Raw genomic sequence first — 22,654 nt, forward strand, 5'->3', positions numbered from 1 at the left:
TCTACAGAAACCTTACAAGCTAGGAGAGAATGGAGTGACATATTCAAAGCTTTAAAAGATAAAAATCTTCAGCCAAGAGTACTCTATCCAGCAAGAATTTCCTTCAGATATTAGGGAGAAATTAAATCTTTTCCAGACAAACAAAAGTTAAGGGAATTTGTAACTAAAAGCCCTCCACTACAAGAAATCCTCAAGAAGGCTCTCATACCTGAGAAAAGAAAAAAGGGAGAAAGGGGTCACAATCCACAGACTAGGGAGACCGATGGATAGAACCAGAACAGGATAGCAAATATTCAACTATAGCATTAGGGTAAAGGTAAGGAAACTACCAAAGCAAGGACAATCTTATCACTCTAACTACAAATTCATAACACGAGTTGGAATAAGAAATGAAAACAATTATTTAGGAGGGGAAGAGCAAAGGGTCTAAATCAGTATTGGTCAAGCAGGTAAGAGACCACCAGAGAATAGACTATATTATACATGAGATTCTAAATACAAACTTCAGGGCAGACATTAAAATAAAATACAGAACAGAGTCACAAATCGTAAATAAGGAAAAATCTAAGAAACCCAGCATAAGACATTGTAGTATTAAATGGGTAGGCTAAAGCACACAGGAAAAGAAACACAGGAAAACAAGATAAGGAGCTACAGATTGACAGCATTAAGTCCACGTGCATCAATAATCACTCTCAATGTAAACGGATTGAACTCTCCAATAAAAAGACACAGAGTGGCAAACTGGATTAAAGAACAAGATCCAACAATTTGTTGCCTCCAGGAAACACACCTCAGCTCCAAGGACAAACACAGACTCAGGGTGAAGGGGTGGAGGACAATACTTCAAGCAAATAGCAAGGAAAAAAAGGCAGGTGTTGCAATTCTCATATCAGACCAAGTGGATTTCAAAATAAGACAGGTAAAGAGAGACACAGAGGGACAATATATAATGATCAAAGGGACACTTCATCGAGAAGAAATAACGCTTATCAATATCTATGCACCCAACATAGGAGCACCAAGATTCATAAAGCAACTATTAACAGACCTAAAGGAAGATGTTAACAACAACACAATAATAGTAGGGGACCTCAACACCCCACTCACATCAATGGACAGATCATCCAGACAGAAAATCAATGAGGAAATAGTGGAGCTAAATGAAAAACTAAAACAATTGGACTTAATAGACATATATAGATCACTTCACCCTAAAAGAGCTGAATACACATTCTTCTCAAGTGCACATGGAACATTCTCAAGGATAGACCATATGTTGGGAAACAAGGCAAGCCTCTACAAATTTAAAAAAATTGAAATAATAACAAGCATCTTGTCGAATCATAATGCTATAAGGCTAGAAATTAATTACAAGAAAAAAGCTGAGAAAAGCACAAAGATGTGGAGACTAAACAACACACTACTGAACAAGCAATGGATCATTGAAGAAATTAAAGAAGAAATCAAAAAATACCTGGAAACAAATGAAAATGATAGCATGGCATACCAACTCATAAGGGATACAGCAAAAGCTGTATTAAGAGGAAAATTCATCTCAATACAGGCACATCTTAACAAACAAGAAAAATCCCAAATAAGCAATCTTAAAGTACACCTAACTGAACTAGAGAAACAAGAACAAATAAAGCCCAAAGTCAGCAGAAGGAGACAAATAATAAAAATCAGAGCAGAAATAAATACTATTGAAACGAGAAAGGCAGTAGAAATGAATCAATGAAACAAAGAGCTGGTTTTTTGAGAAGATAAATAAAATTGACAAACCACTAGCCAGACTTACAAAGAAAAAAAGGGAGAAAGCTCAAATAAACAAAATCAGAAATGAAAGAGGAGAAATAACAACAGACTCTGCAGAAATACAATGGATTATAAGAGAATACTACAAAAAACTATATGCCAACAGAATGGATAACCTAGAGGAAATGGATAAATTCTTGGACTCCTACAATCTCCCAAAGCTCACTCAAGAAGAGGCAGACAATTTGAACAGGCCAATCACAAGGAAAGAGATTGAAACAGCAATCAAAAACATCCCAAAGAATAAAACCCCAGGACCAGATGGCTTTCCTGGGGAATTCTACCGAACTTTCAGACAGGATTTAATACCTATCCTTTTCAAGCTATTCCAAAAAATTAGGGAAGATGGAACAGTTCCTAACACATTCTACAAGGCCAACATCACGCTGATACCAAAACCTGACAAGGACACCACGAAAAAAGAGAACTACAGGCCAATATCACTGATGAACATAGATGCAAAAATTCGAAACAAAATTTTGGCAACCAGAATTCAGCAATTCATCAAAAGGATCATACATCATGATCAGGTGGGATTCATACCAGGGACACAGGGATGGTTCAACATCCGCAAATCAATCAACGTGATACACCACATCAACAAACTGAGGAATAAAAACCACATGATCATCTCAATAGATGCAGAGAAGGCATTTGACAAGATCCAACAGCCATTTATGATAAAAACTCTGAACAAAATGGGCATGCATGGAAACTACCTTAACGTAATAAAGGCCATATATGACAAACCCATAGCCAACATCATACTCAATGGGCAAAAACTGAACGCCATCCCCCTGAAAACAGGAATGAGACAAGGATGCCCTCTATCACCACTCTTATTCAACATAGTACTAGAGGTCCTGGCCAGAGCAATCAGGCAAGAAAAAGGAATAAAAGGAATCCAAATAGGGAGGGAAGGAGTGAAACTCTCGCTGTTTGCAGATGACATGATCTTATATATAGAAAACCCCAAAGAATCCATTGGAAAACTCTTAGAAGTAATCAACAACTACAGTAAAGTTCCAGGGTACAAAATCAATTTGCATAAATCAGTAGCATTTCTATACTCCAATAACGAACTAACAGAAAAAGAACTCAAGAACACAATACCATTCACAATCGCAACAAAAAGAATAAAATACCTTGGGGTAAATTTAACTAAGGAAGTGAAGGACCTATATAATGAAAATTACAAGGCCTTTCTGAGAGAATTGGATGACTACATAAGGAGATGGAAAGACATTCCATGTACATGGATTGGAAGAATAAACATAGTTAAAATGTCCGTTCTACCTAAAGCAATCTACAGATTCAACGCCATCCCAATCAGAATCCCAATGACATTCTTTACAGAATTAGAACAAAGAATCCTAAAATTCATATGGGGCAACAAAAGACCCCGAATTTCTAAAGCAATCCTGAGAAAAAAGAACAAAACGGGAGGCATCACAATCCCTCATTTCAAAACATACTACAAAGCTACAGTAATCAAAACAGCATGGTACTGGAACAAAAACAGGTGCACAGATCAATGGAACAGAATTGAAAGCCCAGAAATAAAACCACACATCTATGGACAGCTTATCTTCAACAAAGGAGCTGAGGGCATACAATGGAGAAAAGAAAGTCTTTTCAACAAACGGTGCTGGGAAAACTGGAAAGCCATATGTAAAAGAATGAAAATTGACCATTCTTTTTCACCATTCACCAAAATAAACTCCAAATGGATCAAAGACCTAAAGGTGAGACCTGAAACCATAAGGCTTCTAGAAGAAAACGTAGGCAGTACACTCTTTGACATCAGTATTAAAAGGATCTTTTCGGACACCATGCCTTCTCAGAGAAGGAAAACAATAGAAAGAATAAACAAATGGGACTTCATCAGACTAAAGAGCTTCTTCAAGGCAAATGAAAACAGGATTGAAACAAAAAAACAACCCACTAACTGGGAAAAAATATTTGCAAGTCATATATCTGACAAAGGCTTAATATCCATAATATATAAAGAACTCTCGCAACTCAACAACAAAAAATCAAACAACCCAATCGAAAAATGGGCTGGAGACATGAACAGACATTTCTCCAAAGAAGATATACGGATGGCCAATAGGCACATGAAAAGATGCTCATCATCGCTGATCATCAAGGAAATGCAAATCAAAACTACACTAAGATATCACCTTACACCCATTAGAATGACAAAAATATCTAAAACTAATAGTAACAAATGTTGGAGAGGTTGCGGAGAAAAAGGAACCCTCATACACTGCTGGTGGGAATGCAAACTGGTGCAGCCACTATGGAAAACAGTATGGAGATTCCTCAAAAAATTAAAAATAGAACTACCATACAATCCAGCCATCCCACTACTGGGTATTTATCCAAAGAGCTTGAAGTCAGCAATCCCAAAAGTCCTATGTACCCCAATGTTCATTGCAGCATTATTTACAATAGCCAAGACATGGAAGCAACCTAAGTGCCCAGCAACAGACGAATGGATAAAGAAGATGTGGTACATATATGCAATGGAATACTACTCAGCTGCAAAACAGAACAAAATCATTCCATTTGCAATAACATGGATGGACCTTGAGGGAATTATGTTAAGTGAAATAAGCCAGCGAGAGAAGGATAATCTGTGTATGACTCCACTCATATGAGGAATTTAAAAATGTGGACTAAGAACAGTTTAGTGGATACCAGGGGAAAGGTGGGGTGGGGGGTGGGCACAAAGGGTGAAGTGGTTCACCTACAACACGAATGACAAACATTAATGTACAACTGAAATTTCACAAGATTGTAACCTATCATTAACTCAATAAAAAAAAGTAATTAAAAAAAAGAGTAGGTTTAATAGATAAGCAAAATACTATTTAGAAATGGAAAAGAAATATTCCATATAATTGCATTTGCCAACAACTTGAAACTTAGGCAAGTGTTGAGAAGAGATTATGAGAAATTCTAGCTCAGGTCAGATGCCAACCATTTTGAGACTACTGTTCTCAAGTGTAGTTTTTATCCTTTAAGTAGAAAATTTCGTGCATATGAACTTAAGTTATCATGCCTTTCAGAAGTTGACCTGTTAAAGAAAGTCAGATATGGAAAGGTGAAGGGTACTTCTTTCATGTGTCAACTTCTTTAAGTATTATGGTTTAAAGGAAACCACTTAAACAAACACAATCCGTATTTGAAATGTATATTTGAACCTTTTCCACTTCTCAATGCCCCACTTAATGTTTATTTAGATATATAGATTTAAAGCTTTTCATAAATGTTCAGAAAATTCATATTAAATTGCTTGCTAACCTGGCAGTCTAACAAAGTAATATTTCCTTCTAAATATATTGGGATAATTCACGTAATAATCATCCATAAGCTCACCATTTACATTGTGTGGAAACTAAGTGATAGATAAATATTCATCAAGAAAATTTAGGTTAGTCTTGTTGAGAAAATTTTTTCAGTTGGTCTCATTGTGACATGATCCAATTTCCAACTTAAAGGAAAAGAATCAAATATTTTCCTCCGTCATTATACCTAATTATTAGTGCTCAGATCACTTAGCTTGAAAAATACTCTACTAGACCCCATAAGGCCTTCATTTTATCTATGCCCTTCCTTCAACTCTTTGGAATGCTCTATAAAGATCTCACTTTTTGTTTGCCTCCTAAGTGGCATATGGACTAAGGGATTTTCACTTTATTTTGCCAACAAGGTATAAAAAATGCACGACATCAACAAACTGTATTTGGTCATCAGTGAACTGTTTGGTTTTGTTTTGTCATCAGCAATTAATTTAAGATCTAAATATGCTGTAGGTTTTTATGTGTAAATGAGCATGATGATAGCTGTCTTATACAGTTTTGAAGATGGGACCTAACATATTTCACAAATCCTGGCCATTGTAAGCAATCAATAAATGTTAGCGATCATTTCTATCTGCTTACTGCAAGGAGAGTAATGCTTTATACTCTTGGAGTTCCTTTAATCTGTTTCTAAAAGTAAACTGTAACTCTAAGCCTGGTTGAAAATTTGAAACTATCAAAATGTGTGATGTAAGAAATGCCATTAAGTTAATTTGCTCCAACGTTCTATTAAGTTCAGTAAGAAATCAGAAATCAAATTCTGAATCCCCCAATAATAACCTGAATAAGTGATCAAATCTAGGTAGTGTATTCTTTTATATAAAATATATGCCAAATTAAATCTCTGAATTCCAGAACAGTGGAAAGAAATATGGAGAAAATGAAGTCCCATTTTTCTTCCTCAGGGAGAATTTGAAGGAAAATCTATAGAAGCACTAAATAAGATGGAAAATGAGTTTGACCATAAACAAGAATTATTTTTTTATGTGTGCTTTCAGCATGAGGGAAAAATTGCAATGAGCGTTAGACTTTGAAGGTTAGGTAAGCCACAATGGAAATTATAAGTCAGAAGATAAGTAATATTATTTGAATAAAAATATCAAAGAGCTCTGTGACACACTCCACACTCTCGTTTCATTTCACTTATAACCTCAGTAATATCAGTAAAGCAGTTCACTTCACTGAGAAAAATTCTATCCTTTTCACCATGTGCTTAAAAGCATCTTTCACTTGTTTCTTTCTCAGTGTGTAAATGAAGGGGTTCAACATGGGGGCAACAGAAATACTGAACAGAGCCATCCCTTTATTTATAGACACTCTCTCCTTTGCAGAGGGTTTCACATACATGAAGGTACAGCTGCCATAAGAAGTGGACACAACAGAAAGAAGTTACCTGTCCCAGGGCGGCTGTGGGGAGAAGCAGCAGGAAACCCTTAGCCAACCTCTCCTGATCCCTTTCCCGGCAGGGAGGGGGAGCTCACCGTGCCCCTGCGGAGCCGAGGAGCGGCCCTAGCTCAGTCCAGCAAGGAAGCCCAGCCCACGAAGCACAATCCCCACCAGCGCCTGAACGTACCCCAGGCCTAGCCAAGCACCCATAATACCCCCACAGCGGCCAGCAGACGAGCTGGGGCCAGAAACTCTGCTCCTGCTGCCCCCTAGTGGTAGCAGGTGGATTCTGCGACCTAATACTACCACAAATGCCCCGACAAAAGATAAGTTCATCAAACACCATGAGAAACTGCAGCAGCAATTCAGACCAGAAGGAAAATGACAATTCTCAGAAACCAACCCTGAAGGCACAGAAATTTACAACCTAAATGACAGAGAATTCAAAATAGCTTTCATAAAGAACTGCTTTTTGTGGAGCTTTTATTTTGTATGAATCTTAACCTTAAATAATTTTGTTTAGATATAAATAATTGCTGTTTTCAAACTAGTCCAAAATCCGAGAAATAGACCTATGTATTATTTTTTTTAGCTATTGATAGACAGAAAATAGTTTACCTTCTACTCAATTACAGAAAATGAAATTAATTTGGTATCTATTTCTCCACTATTTTTTTTACTATATCTACGTATGTATGCATGTATGCATGTATGTATGTACCTGTTTACCTATCTATCTATCTATCTATCTATCTTTCTATATAAAGAAATACCACGAACTCAAAAATATGAAGATATACTTAGCACATAGCCCTAAAAAGTGTATACTGATATTGGCCTATGCTTCCTTACTAATAGAAAAATTCCATGGAGATACCCAATTAAAATGAGTAATGAAAATATTTTTTGCTTTTCAAATGAATGCATTTACATTTTCTTTAAATTATGTAGCAACTTTTCACATATTTCCTAGAACATCAGTAAGGTAAAGAAGGGAATTTCTAAGAAAAATAAATAAAAATCAGAGCCAGCCATAGTGGTCTAGTGGTTAAGATTCATTGCTCTTGCCACAGCAGCCTGGGTTCATTTCCCAGCCGTGGAACCACATTGCACATCTGTCAGTTGTCATACTGTGGCAGCAGCTCAAATAGAGAATCAAAACTAACTGCTAGGGGCCAGCCCTGGTGGCCTAGTGAGTAAGTTCAGCATGCTCTGCTTCAGTGTGCCAGGTTCAGTTCCCAGGCACAGACCTACACCACTCTGTTGGTGCCCATGCTGTGCTGTCAACCCACATATTAAAAAAAAGAGGAAGATTGGCACAGATGTTAGCTCTGGACAAATTGTCTTCAGCAAAAAAAGAGAAAAAAGCAAACAACAGCTAAGATACACAACCATGCACTGCAATTTAAAAAAAATAAACAAAAATCATAAAATTATATTTTCTGTGTATAGCAAGTGCAATACCTTATAAATATTTATAAAGCCATTCCAACATTTCTAAGGATCACTTTTTTCCTGATGAAAACTCAAACACATTTTCACTTTCAAAATAATTATTGAAAAGGCTGTAATTTAAAAAATTGTTCAAAGAAGGGTATGTCGCAAAGACGTAAGGAAAGCATTTTAGTGGCATGAGAAATATATTAAACAAATATGCTTGCAAACTGTTAGAAAAAAAAGATAAACAAGAATGACATGGAGGCATGTTGATTCGAAGAGGCTACTCAAGACTCATATTTATGCTTTAAATTTCCCTTCACTGTGCCTCTAATTCACGACACTGCATGTTTATACTTGCTTGAGAAGAATAGAGTCTTCCTCGCCATGTCCATGAAGGCTAGTTTGACTTGCTGATTCCTTAGGCTGTAAATAAAGGGGTTCAGCATGGGGGCCACTGAGGTGTTGAGCACAGCAACTCCCTTGCTCAGAGATACTCTGTCTTTTGCTGATGGATTAATGTACATGAAAATGCAGCTGCCATAAGAGATGGAGATGACAATCATGTGGGAAGAACACGTGGAAAATGCCTTTGTCCTCTGACTAGTAGAAGGAATTCTCAAAATGGTTCTGATGATATATATGTAAGACAGAATTATTAATGCCAAAGTGAACATTAGAGTAAAAACAGCACAAGAAAAACCCATTGTCTCTAGGAATTTTGTGTCTGAACAAGAAAGGTGTAGTAAGGGGAAATAATCACAAGTATAATGGTCTACAACATTGGACTTACAGTAATTGAGCTGTATGAATAGCATGAGTGATGGGAATATGATTAAGAACGAAGCCAGCCAGGAAGCAAAGACAAGGAGTGTGCAGACTCTCCGATTCATGATGGTCATGTAATGCAGAGGTTTGCAGATGGCAATATAACGGTCATAGGACATGGCAGCCAGAAGGTAAAATTCGGTGACTCCTAAGAGAATGTAAAAAAATAACTGAGCCATACAATCATTAAAAGAAATGGTTTTATCTCCTGAAATAATGGTGCCTAGGAACTTGGGTGTAGTGACAGTTGTGAATGAAACTTCTAACAAGGAGAAATTTCTGAGGAAGAAATACATGGGGGTCTGGAGGTGGGAATCCAGCAGGGTGAGGGTGATGATGGTCAGGTTCCCAGTGATGCTGAGCATGTAGGAGATGAGCAGAAAGACAAAGATCACCACCTGGAGCTTTGGGTCATCTGACAGTCCCAGGAGGATAAACCCTGTTGTTTCTGTCTGGTTTCTCATTCTTCAGTCATTTATTTGTTTTTCTCCTGCCAGACCTATGGGAGAAAGCACAAAGAACAAAGTTGAATAGTGGCTTCACACATATCCAAGTGTGGAGCTGGGATTTGACCTAAGTAGTAGGTCAAAGCTTCCAGCTTCAGGGGAAGTTTAAAACAAACTGATATTTACAATGATCCTTTAATTTCCTGTCTTTTACAAGTGAAAACTCTTTGGTTTAGACAGACTGAAAAAAACTCAATGTCACAAAGCTTGGGGTAGCCAGGCAGGGATTTGTTCCCAGACTTTTCTGACTCCAAAGACCACCTGTGAACTTTCAGAGATGTGCCCCCGAGGTTCCTTCCCAATGAGGACCACCTTTGTGCTATTGCTCCAATCCTTATACAACTGTCTCAGTCTATGTACATTAATAGTTTACTTATGTTGAGAATCCTCAAAAATGAGAAAGATACCTCATGATTTTTTTAAGTGACGGTTCTGTCTTCAGCCATTTATCAAGTTTTGCTCATACTTAGCTTTTCCAACTCGTGTGACTACTTCGTTGGAACTTAGAAACACTAAAGTCATTGCCATGAGCAACCTCAGATGTAGAGACAGAGGGGAGAAAGAGGGGAAAATAATTTAAGCTGGAAGGGCTTAAAATTGAGCTTGATTACATCTGAATCCCTGGCAATATTTTATGATGTTTCAGCCTACCAGTGTGTCATTTTTTCTGACCTTTATTCCTATACAACTTATTTCCCTGTCCATTTTAAATAACTATTATTATTATTGCTATATTAAAGAATTTCCCTCAGTTAAAGAGTTAGATAAGGACTCTTAGAGAAAGTTGGTTAATAGTTTAATTTCTTTATTCATATGTGTTTTTAAAATAGTAAGTTTTAATTTTTCTTTTTTTAAAATGAAATTTAAATAGTATTTCCACAAGGAAGAATGAGGATACCTATGTCTGAATCCAAGCCACGTACTAAGCCTGAAAATCGCTTAGTGCTTCCATGCTTCATCTCTAAATATGCAGTTTATCCCTCTGTGTACAAGCCTGTCTCATAAAGTTACCGTGAGCATTAAATGAGCTAATGTATGTGAAGCATTCAGAAAAATGCTTAGCACTTAATAAAAGCCTTATAAGACTTTATTCAATGGAGAAAATGTTCCTTAACCACTGAGCCGAAAACCTTGAGATTAAGATGGTGTCCTGTGCAAAAAATTGTGTCTAAGGTAAATAGTAGTGAATCAATTTAGCATCAAGAGAATCACACAGAAATAATGACAACAACAAAAATGAGATTGAATTACCTGGTTGTACAGTACCTGTCAGGCATTCTAGGCAAGTGAATCTTAGCCTTGTTCTTCCACTTTGCGTACCTGGTGACCTCTCCCGCCATGGTGTATCTGCCTTCTCCACCACATCACTCCCCCCATCCCACCCCCACACACAAGCCACTTCTCTCATCTTCAGCTAGGATTTGATCACCACATTTGAGGCATGTTAGATATTTGCAGCATGTCAACGTTGCTACCAATGGCCACTTCATTTCATTACCTTCTCACAGGTAACAGTAAACTTTATGAGAATGATTGTGAAGCTTGCAGTACATAAAATACATATATGCCACCCAGATTCACCCTCTTTCCTTATTCCCACAATACTAGATTAATATTTATTGTATGAGTTCCATGAGAATCTTATAGTCATTTGTCCCAGCCCACCACACATCCTGTGCTGAGATCTCCTGTGAACTCCTCCACTGCTCTGGCATTTCTGAAAGTTAGCACAGAGTCTCACCTTCAGAATTAATGCAACATAATCCAGTGCCTAGTATAGTCATAGCAGGTTTAAAATAAACCCTTGTCTAATTAATTAGTTCATGCTGAGTTTGTTGTTGAATCACCTACTGCCGTCAGGTGTAGTTCTCTATTTTATGCCAAATTCTGGGCTGTATAATATTTAGGTTACATCTTTGCTTTACAAGATGTATTTTCCTACTTTACTTACTTTTCAAGATGTAGTTATCTTTTGGCCTAAATTCTTTGTATTGAGTAAATTTATAACAAAGGACATGCAAAAGAAGCCAAAATTTTTAATATATAATTTAAAAGAAAACTTCACAAAACATTATTTCAAAATTACTTGCCTTAAATTTCTTTACAATTCTTCTTGTTAATTAACTTTACTCCTGCTCAGTAACATTACTCTTCCTTAATCAGGGTTTGCTTATCAATGAAAGCACTAGTTTTTCATAATACCTTGAATTCACTAAATGCATTCTCATCAACTAGACAAGATTTAGTTTCAATCTCAAGACTGAAATTTCTGCAATACCTTACTGGTATTGGAGATCCAGATTTTTTTTAAATATATTATTATGATTTCATAGTGAATATTGTATCATTGCACTGTATTTTTGATCTTATTTCAATTTTTTTTGCATAATTGTCTTTCCTCTTAAGTTTCCTGTTAATTTTAACATTTTCTGAATAATAATACCATGACTTACACTTTTTAGCTACTGATTAAATCGGTTAAGGAATGTAGGAAGAGCTGTGAAGGACGGTATTAATAGATACTGGAAGTGTTCATGTGAGCAACACTGAAAATGAATGCTTATATAGCTGGTCTTCTAGGACCAGAGAAAACAAGCTTAAAGAAACTCTAGCAAGAGATGATTCAATACCACAGAATTGGGGATGGTATACTACACTTTTTATATAAAAAATGTTTATGAAACTTCAATGGATTGCATTCATTCGCCAACATCAAACAAGCCTGATAAAAAATTATCTGCACTTAGTCATTCATATGTCAGCCTTTTTAGAGAAATAAACTTCAGTGTTTAGCAAGGTTGATATGATTCCTAGAGCTTTAAGTCATCCAAAGGATGCATTCATGCAGAGTATGAAGGATATCTCCAAGCATTTAACTCATTTTTTAAGCTTTTTATTTCTGAATGCAGATCCATGTTTCCCCTTGGAAGAACATGGTTTAGGCTATTAAGTTTATATTTCGTTCCACCCATTTCATCAAAATCAGTTCTTACTTGCCTGTTAAGAATTCCTTGAGACAAACTCTTTGACCTATTCAAAATGAAAATTAACAATAATGTTTCATATTTGTTAAATAAGATGGCTACAAAGCATCTTAAAGATGTCATTCTGAAAATACCTTTATATCTTGCTCTTCCAAAATTCCTACCATCAAGTTAATATCAACAATAATCTTTTAGATAAACTAGATATTGATGATTTCTTTGATGCCCAAGAAAAGAAAGGGACTCTATTTCAAATGACACATTAAGTTTGAAGGACCAGAGATGTCCTTTGAGAGACTGAGAGAGGAGCCTTAGACTGGTTCCATTTTACTTCTGGTGTGTTTTCTTGTTGTTTTAGTTGTTGTTTTCAGTAATGTTTTATGCTGCACTTGGTGAAAATATCCCTCAGTAATGACTTTGAAAGTCTAATTATTTCAACTTTTTCTATGTTTGCTAAATTCTCTTCTTCAGGTAAACCTTGGGTCATCAGAAAAATTTCACAAATCCTATCTTCGAAGCAATGTGCTTCATTGATCATATCACTTTGCTTCTTTCTACTTTATGAGTTTAAAGAGTTGTTCAGGGTTTAGGTTACTAATTAAAGGGAAGTAAAATTTTTTAACTCAATGTTGTGGGTAACATCTACTTCAGCTTCGCAATTACTCTAAATTTTCTTTGGGCACTGCTCGATCATTCCAGGCTTCGGGCCATGACAGGGGATTCCTTTAAGAAGTTCTCTTGGCCTGAATGAAGCAAAGATTCCTCAGGAGAACCAATTTAGTGGTTGGAAAGATTGTTTTATTAGGTGCTTTTTACATTTTTTTCACAATTATTTTAGATGACTATTTCCCTGGAGAAATCTGAATAATTTATATCTCTTCATTTCAATAACGGTGGGCAGATTCTGTTCTCAGCATTCATAGCAGTGTTTATAGAAAATAAATCAAGAGAAAAGAGAGATCATTAAATCACGTTTGACAATAATTTCAGAAATAGTAGCACTCATATCTGTATATGGCGAATATCAACTCATACCTCACACTTTCAGTTCATTGGCTAGCCACCTATAATTTAAACAAGGAAGGAAAGTAAAAAAATAAGAAGATTATGGTATCAAAACACTATTAATTTCTTATTTATGATTTTCTAGGATAAATTATTATCACAGGAAGAATATGGGCTCTGCAGTTGGAGAAACATGGAGTAAAATAGAAATGGGCTGCTTAATAGACGTGACTTTGGATGAGTTACGTAATTTCTTTAAGCTTCAATTTCCTCTGTTTAAAATGGAGTTGAAATTTCAAGGGTGTTTTGAGAATTAATTGCAATAATATAAAAGAAAGTACTCTATAAATCGTGTGGCACTTAATATTCTTTAAGAGTAGCTGTTTTACTTATTTTGTTTTTCTTTTATTTGGAATTATCTTTGGAAAGGCTATTCATAGTAATTCTGATTTAGCAAAGACGTTATTTATTCTAGTGAAACATTAAAGACCTCTATATTTTATCTCATTTAGCCCTTATAACACACCTATGACTTTTATTTTTATTCTCAAATGAAGGACAAGGGTCAGAGAGGTTATGTACATTAGATATATTCATTTATCTAGCCAATGTCAAATATAATCACCATCTGAAATTAACATCTATTCTCTTAAAGTATTACATAGCCCATATTCGATTAGGAACACACAGACACAGGGATAGTAATTTCCTGCTTTTAATGGAGAATGAATAAATTGACATAATAAATCAAAATATACTAACCTATTTTTTATACTTTTTAATATTCCAGTTGCAAAATATAACTCCAATATATCCTATTCAATTTGATTAACAGTTGAGTTGATAGGGAGTGAATCAATGACAAGGTTTGGGAGACTTCCATTGCCTTCTGTATGTCCGACTTACCTCTGATTTTCATATAGGCTCACTAACACTCAGAATAGCTGGAATATAAAAAATATTAGCAACTTCCATTGTTGTAATCCAGGGAAACCAGCATTTCTGAAAACATTTGCTCTCACTGAACAAATTTACTTTCTATTGTCAATATTTTTGTCTAAAGTTTTCCATTTTATCCAGAGGGGACATATTTCTTTGACTACAAAGAGTGAGAAAGGAGCAAATATCTAATAGAGGAAAAATTACCAGAAGGTGTTTTAAAACTCTCTGGTATGGTTTCTACATAGATTTTGTGTAGCACAAGCTAGTTAATTTTTTATCTATTGTCTCTGCCGTTGGCTCAAGGGACTAATTTAGTGAATCAAAATTGCCAGAACAGAAATGTAAAAAAATCACTAAGGAATATCAAACATGATGCACATTAGTATTGAAATTGGAAAAGGAAGCTTAGGGGACAGTGTCCAAAGAGACAGAAAAAAAAGTAACAACAAGCAAACAACAACACTAAGTATGAAGTTTGTTTCCCTTCACATTATTTTTCAGACAGAGATTAGCAACCAAATGTCTTAATTCCTGATGCAGATCTCTACCCAATACTCCGTGCTATTTATTAAACTGATAATCTACCACACTGCACTAAGTTCATTAGTTCCATTATTTTTAACCTACCTTCCAATAAGAATTTTTAGTACCCTAGTACTGCTAATACTTTAGACTTTTTTCCTGCTCAATCTTGCTGACCAGGGATGGCAGTTGAAGAGTTTCTTGTTTTGATTGATTAATGTTTTAATTTATATGTCAATTGTAATGTTAAGAGTTAGTATCTTCCCTGACTAGTCTATAATAATATAATCATGCCCAAATGAGATAGTGTGAGTGAAAAAGCCAAGAAATTTGTGCAAGTCCTTAATAAAAGCTAAGCAAAAATTTCAGATCCTTACTTTTCAAATATGTATAAAATAAAGCAAACACAAGATTTTTGTTGGTTTATTTTGTTTTGTTTTTTCAGATCAGGCTATCATATTGGCTATTATAGCTCAAGACCTCAGACAAGTTACTCTACTTTTCTGAGCATCAATTTACACATTTGTGAAAAAGAGATAATCAGGTGTAATTTGCCATTAGCTGTGAAGATTAAATAAGAACTCATATAGACATATCTAGTTCAGCATGTGGCACAGAATAAATGCTCTCTATAGAAGATTTATTATTTATGAAATTCCTATCAAATTTCCAGGTGCCATAACAGTAATGGTAACTGCCTAAATACTCCTCTTTTATACATTAAAAAAAATAATATGGATAAACAAGGAGAGTATATAAAATAAGGCATAATACATGTCTTCAGTATAACCAAGAAATATAGGATATTATGAACTTCAAATTATTTGTAATTTGGAAAAGAAATATCTAGGTCCACCCGATGAATGGGAAGAATTGAACATATACTGCAGATAGTGTGCAAAATTATGGTTATCACAGATATTTAATTTATTTCATATTTCATGTATCTTTAAGAAAGAAACCATTATATTAGTAACAAAAGGAAAATTTAAGAGTAAGTTGATTAAAACTTTGTACACTCCTGTAGCCATTATTGTATAAAATATCTTTATTATTCAAAATAATCAGCAAAATGACTTATGCTCTATAGCTGCTTGCTTTCTATTCAGAATTGTAAATCAGCGATCACATAGACTCCCTAAACAGTTTGAAAGAAGGACACGACATAGTCACTTTTAGGTTAAAAAGAAAGCTTAAGCAAATGAGCTCAGCGTTGCAGGTATCTGTGAGATGGATATAGGACATTGTAGAAGTTAAAATTTTATTTTTTCTTTATTGTATCCTCACAATAACATTCATTCATGTTAATACACATTTTCATTTGTTTCTAGAAAACACAACTTTATGAACCAAGTTTTTGAAGCCTTGTTTTACTTGCTGGTTCCTCAGGGTATAAATAAAAGGGTTCAACATGGGAGCAAGTAAAGCGTTGCGAATAGCTACTCCTTTGGTCAATGATGCCCTTTCTTTTGCTGAAGGCTTGGCAAAGATGAATATACAGATTCCACAGGAGATGGAAATGCCAATCATGTGAGAGGAGCATGTGGAGAAAGCCCTTTTTCCTCTAGCTGGCAGATGGGATTCTCAGAATGATGTTAATGATGCACACATAGGACAGAATCACTAATGTCAATGTGGACAGCAGAGTAACGAAAGCAGAGTAAAAGCCAATCATCTCTCAAAGCCATGTATCTGAGCGTGAGAGTTGTAAAATGGGGAAATAGTCACAAAAGAAGTGATCAATTACATTGGAAGTGCAGAAATCTAACTGGAAGATAAGCATGAGTGGTGGGAAAATAGTAAGAAAACCTTCTAGCCATGAACTTAAGACAAGCAGCGTGCAAATTTTCTTGTTTGTGATGGTGGTGTAATGGAGAGAGTTACAGATGGCAACATAAGGATCATAGGACATGAGAGTTAGAAGAAAAAAAATCAGACACACCCATGGAGATAAAGAAAAAGAATTGAGCTAAACAACTGTTATAGCAAATAGTCTTGACTCTAGTAATGATTGCCCCCAAAAATATGGGGATACAAACACTGGTGAATGTAATTTCTAAGAAGGAGAAATTCCAGAGGAAGTAATACATAGGAATCTTTAAATGACAGTCTATCCAGGTGAGGATGGTGATGGTTAGGTTTCCAATGATGCTTAATATATAAGCTAAAAATAAAAAGATAAAAATTACAACCTGAAACTGAGTTGTCTGATGTGCCCAAGAGTGTGAATTTCGTAATCATCGTGCAGTTTCTCATACTGATTTTTTTCTTTAAGCAATATCTATTGATGAAAAACAAAACAAAACAAAAAGAAAGAATAAGTGAATTGTACAGGAATTGAAGATCTAAATGTTGGCATTTATAGCTCCAATGAAATAAAGCAATGGGCTTTCTTTCCTGTAAGCATTTTTGCAATATACACTCACTCACTCCTATTAAAGCAGAAAAATTTTATGCATCCTCTACTGAAAAGGAAACATGTATTCACAGATCTGTGTTAAAAGTCTCCTCATCAGAGACTTCACACAGAATTTCTACAAGTACCCACATTTTCTTTATGTGTAATACATCTTTAAATTTTATGTTTCTACAACAATATTTATTAATTATTAGATATTAAGACATTGTTTTCCAGTTTCCAAGATTGTACGTTTTGGGACTGAAATATCTAATTTGAGATTTTAATTCTGATGCCATTTACAAACTTTATTGTCTTCCAAGGTTTGGGGAAATTGATGACCCAACCACCATTCCTGAACTTGGTAAGAGCTATGATTATTTTAATTCCTAATACATACTATTTAAAATATGACCAACAGAAATAAATGTGTTTGCAATCACAGATATATAATACTAGAATTGCCTCGGTTGTAAACAAGAGTAAAGTTCTTAATTAATGGGAAATAAACAGAAGCCAGATACATTGATTAATTCTCACATAGAACTACATCAATAATATAGTTTAGAACATACTGATCTGTTTGTATCATCTTTATGTTCCTTATTTAGATCAACAATGGACTTTTTCTTATTATATTCACTTTGTCTTTTCACTCTTAAACTTGCCTAAGGACAAGAAGGAACTTACAGGGGAATTTTTTGATGCCAAAACATCTCATTGCCTTCTTTCTAGAAATAATCAGAATAAATAAAATTTTCATTAATATTTACTTTGTAGAAAGCACGAATTGCTAAAATGTAACCTATATGATCTTTATCTGCCTTGTTCTCTCTTTATTCTTAGCAATGAGCATTTTATCTATGAAATAGGTTCTCAATAATATTTGTTGTATTATTTTCTTTCTATAGCACGGGCTGGGTATGTCAGCAGGTGATACATATGAAAGCTGGTATTGTGTACAGTGAAAACTATAAAACATTGTTGAAAGAAATTCAAGAAGACACAAAGAAATGGAAAGATATTCTGTATTCTTGGATTGGAAGAATTAACACAGTTAAAATGTCCATACTTCCTAAAACAATCTACAGATTCAATGCAATCCCTATCAAAGTTCCAATGACATTTTTCGCAGAAATAGAACAAAGAACAAAGAATCCTAAAATTATATGGAACAACAAAAGACCACGAATAGCCAAAGAAATTCTGCGAAAAAAGAACAAAGCTGGATGTATCACACTCCTTGACTTCAAAATATACTACAAAGCTGTAGTAACCAAAAGAGCATGGTACTGGCACAAAAACAGACACACAGATCAGTGGAACAGAATCAAGAGCCCAGAAATAAACCCACACATCTATGGACAGCTAATTTCGACAAGGGAGCCAAGAACATACAATGGAGAAAGGAAAGTCTTTTCAATAAATGGTATTAGGAAAACTGGACAGTCACGTGCAAAAGAATGAAAGTAGATCATTATCTTACACCATACACAAAATTTAATTCAAAATGGATTAAAAGCTTGAATGTACTATCTGGAACCATTAAACTCCTAGAAGAAAACCTAGACAGTACACTCTTCGATATCAGTCTCAGCAGCATGATTTCAAGTACTATGTCTGACCGGGAAACGGAACCATTAGAAAAAATCAATAAATGGGGCTACATCGAACTAAAAAGCTTCTGCACAGCAAAGGGAACCATCAACAAAACGAAATGACAAGCTAACAACTGGGAGAAGATATTTGCAAACCGTATTTCTGATAAGGGGATAATACTCAAAATATATAAAGAACTCAGACATCTCAACTTCAAAAACACTAACAACCTAATTTAAAAATGGGCAAAAGATTTCAATAGATATTTCTCCAAAGAAGATACACAAATGGGTGACAGGCAAGTGAAAAGATGTTTGACATCATTAACTGTTAGGGAAATGAAAATCAAAACTACAATGAGATGTCACCTCACTCCCATCAGAATGGCTATAATTAACAAGACAGGAAACAACAAGTGTTGGAGAGGATGTGGAGAGAAGGGAACCCTCATACACTGCTGGTGGGAGTGCAAATTCGTGCAGCCACTATGGAAAACAGTGTGGAGATTCCTCAAAAAATTAAGAATAGAACTACCATATGATCCAGCTATTCCACTGCTGGGTATTTATCCAAAGGACACGAAAACACAAATGCATAAAGATACATGCACCCGTACGTTCATCGCAGCATTGTTCACGACAGCCAAGACTTGGAAGCAACCTAGGTGTGCCCATCAAGGGATGAATGAATAAAGAAGATGTGGTATAGATACACAATGGAATACTACTCAGCCATAAGAAAGGATGAAATCCAGCCATTTGTGACAACATGGGCAGACCTTGGGGATATTATGTTAAGTGAAATTAGTCAGAGGGAGAAAGTCAAATACCATATGATCTCACTCATAGGTAAAAACAAAGACAAACATATAGAAACAGAGATTGGATTGGTGGTTACCCGAGGGGAAGGGGGGAGGGAGGAGGGCAAAAGGGGTGACTAGGCACATGTGTATGGTGGTGGATTGTAATTAGTCTTTGGATGGTGAACATGTTGTAATCTACACAGAAATTGAAATATATAACGATGTGCACCTGAAATTTATATAATGCTATAAACCAATGTTATCACAATAAAAACGAAAAAAGGGGGAAAAAAGAGGGTGGCTATAGGGAGGCAAAGATTGTATGATCATTTCTTGCAGTCTCATATGGTCATATTTGACATACAGACTATGTGAGGAGTGTTGAAATACAGAGGTAGAGCTAATCTGAGAGGGATTTTGAAGGAAGACACAATAAGGTGGGTGACAGATTGCAGGAAGAGTCAGTGATGACTTCAAGATGTTTCACCCCAAACAGTGAAAGAATGGTGGTGCCCAAGGTATAAATGGGAATGATTTAGGTCTAGTTTAGAGAACAGGAGGTATCTCTGCATCCCTATTACGTAAAAAGAAGGAACATGGTGGTATGCAAGTGTCCAAAGGAAATGGGGGCTCACTCCTATAAGTGAGGGGCCAGCTGTCTGGCATGGGAGGGTAAGAAACGGGCTGGAAGCACCAAAAGCTTTTCATCGCAGAGAGATTTTTAGAAGAGGAAACCAAAGCTCAAAGGGATGAAGTATCTTGCTCAAGGCCACATAACTAGGAAGCAGAAGTAGGATCTAAACTCAGTTCTGCTTAGTTTGGGAGTTTGCGTTCTTTTCTTTGCTCCTTCTCATGTTGCCTCTTTTAAGCTAACAGAGCTTCAGAGATACCTCCTCTTCTGAGAGAGGAGGAAAGATGAAAAGATGGACGTGGCTTGGAGATACACTGAGAAGGGAGCAGATGTTTCTGAGCTTAACCTGCACAGTTTCATCCTTTTCTGGAAAGTAGGTGATAAGCTCAACAAAGAGAAAAGGAGAGAGGAAGGGCAGGGGTCACATGATTCAAGAAAGAAATATTATCTCGGAAGGATATTTGTCAGGGATTTAAGAGGTGACTAGGGGCCGGCCCAGTGGCATAGTAAGTAAGTTCACATGCTCTCCTCTGGCAGGGTTTGGATCTCCGGCGTGGACCTACACACTGCTCATTAAACCATGCTGTGGCAGCATCCCGCATAAAGTAGAGGAAGATTGGCACAGACGTTAGCTCAGGGACACTCTTCCTCACAAACACAAAAAAAGAGATAATTAAGTGGATTTCTGAGCAGCTGTGAGGGCCAAGGTTGAATGGAATAGCATGAAGCCAAAATAGTCCAGGTGTAGGGGGACTTGTGTTTTCCTCCCGATCATGCTGTCCTGGAAGCAGAGGAAGAGGAGGTGAAAATTGAGATGAACATGATGAGGTTTGGCATGATGGCCCTGGGGAGAGGTCAGGAGGGCAAGTGAGGCCTAGGGGCTGGAGGTCTATCAATGGGGCCTTTGATGATGATGACAGCTGGAGCTGTCTGACTCAAAATCTCCCTTTAATATCCCCTTAATAGCCTGTGCTCCCCGGAATTTTAGAGCTGTCCCTCATACCGAGGAGTGTTCAAACTTGTCATTGGGGGTTGACTGCTATGCTTTTGAGTGATCTCTATTCAGGCTCTTGCCCCAGTCTTACCCTCCTCTTTCATTTTTCATCCCCTTCCCTGACCTCACAAGGAGCTGTGATTTTGGTCCCACAGGGATATTCTTGCTTTCATACCTTAGACTTGAACACTAGAAACTTCTTTCTTGGACTCGTCAGTCCTCCCACAAATCCTCCTTACTTCTTTCATTTCCAAAGAGGGGGGACAGTAAGGATTGTGTAGTAAAAGAGAATAGAAAAGGTTTGGGACAATTGCTATGGGATCTATTGCTGGAAGGCAAGAAATGATTATGTGTGAAATTATTGTAGTCTGAAAATATATGTGAGTGTAAGTGTGGCAAGACTAATTATTCAATGGACCAGGTGGTTCTGAGCTAATGCAATGGAGCAATTTCAAGCCTAACTTTCAAGCTCAACTCAAAGGTAGTGTTGAGTAGCTCTGGGACACCAGCGGGAACCAGGGGTGATTCTGATTCAACAGAAGGTGAAGTATAGGAGGAACACTGGGTGTGGCTTGCAGAGGAGTGGAGTATTGAAATGAGGTATGAGACTTGGAGGAAAGAAGAGGGAAGAGGTAAGAGCAAGTGTGAAGACAAGGCCTTCTTTCAGGTTCATTTTCCTGCAGAAAATCCATAGGATCCTGAGAGCTGAGGAGGGATAAGGAACTGGTTGTTAGTGGGATGGGTAGTAGGAAGGGAGGGCCTGCTGATCCTCTGGAGAATGAACTGGAACTTCATCTTACTAATTCTGGGTCTGGAAGTGGCTCATTCATAGGCCTACATATAAGCTTGGGGGGTGAGCTAAAGAAGATGTCAGCACAGGCAGGAAAGCAAGGAGTCAGCTCCAACTATATGAGACGTGTTTTCCTATCTTTTCAAGCATCTCATCTGTCTCCCAGTTAGCTAGTCAGTCCTAGATTTAGAATTGTTGTTATCCATTGAGTTTTCTTGGTTTCTTGGCAACACAGAGAAGAAACTCTTGATAAATCTCCATGTCTTATTTTCCTTAAAAGTAATCTCTCTAGATAAATCAACTCTGAGCATTAATTGCATGTAGAGTCACTCTATTCTTTTCTAAATCATGTACGTAAATTTTTTATACTGTTAATTAATTGAAAAGGATATGATAATGACAGTTTACACTGAAAAATTCTCTAGTGGAGGGTCCTGTGTGCTCTTGGCCTCAGTTTCCTCATTTGTAAAATAAAAAGATTAAGCCAGTAGGCAGCCTCTATGATGACCCCCAATATTTCTCACCTCCTAGTTCATGCCCTTGTGTGGTCCTCTCCCTTGAGTGTGGGCTGGATCTAGTGAATTGCCTCTAGCAAGCATAACATGGCAAACTGATGGGATGCCATTTCTGAAACTGTGTTACAA

At 36.4% G+C, this 22,654-nt stretch overlaps 1 protein-coding gene and 1 pseudogene across 2 annotated transcripts; both read right to left on the bottom strand.

Annotated features, from left to right (window-relative positions):
- Positions 1–6,359: 6,359 nt before the first annotated feature.
- Positions 6,360–9,301, bottom strand: OR6C1T (olfactory receptor family 6 subfamily C member 1T). 2 transcript variants are annotated; one of them, XM_023642223.2, is made up of 2 exons: positions 8,420–9,301; positions 6,360–6,422 (listed from the first exon to the last, which is right to left on the bottom strand). In XM_023642223.2, the coding sequence occupies exons 1-2, from the start codon at positions 9,299–9,301 to the stop codon at positions 6,360–6,362; spliced, it is 945 nt and encodes a 314-aa protein (XP_023497991.1).
- OR6C338P (olfactory receptor family 6 subfamily C member 338, pseudogene) lies at positions 16,114–17,052 on the bottom strand (annotated as a pseudogene).

Source organism: Equus caballus, chromosome 6 (genome assembly GCF_041296265.1).
Source record: "Equus caballus isolate H_3958 breed thoroughbred chromosome 6, TB-T2T, whole genome shotgun sequence".
Lineage (NCBI taxonomy): Eukaryota > Metazoa > Chordata > Mammalia > Perissodactyla > Equidae > Equus > Equus caballus.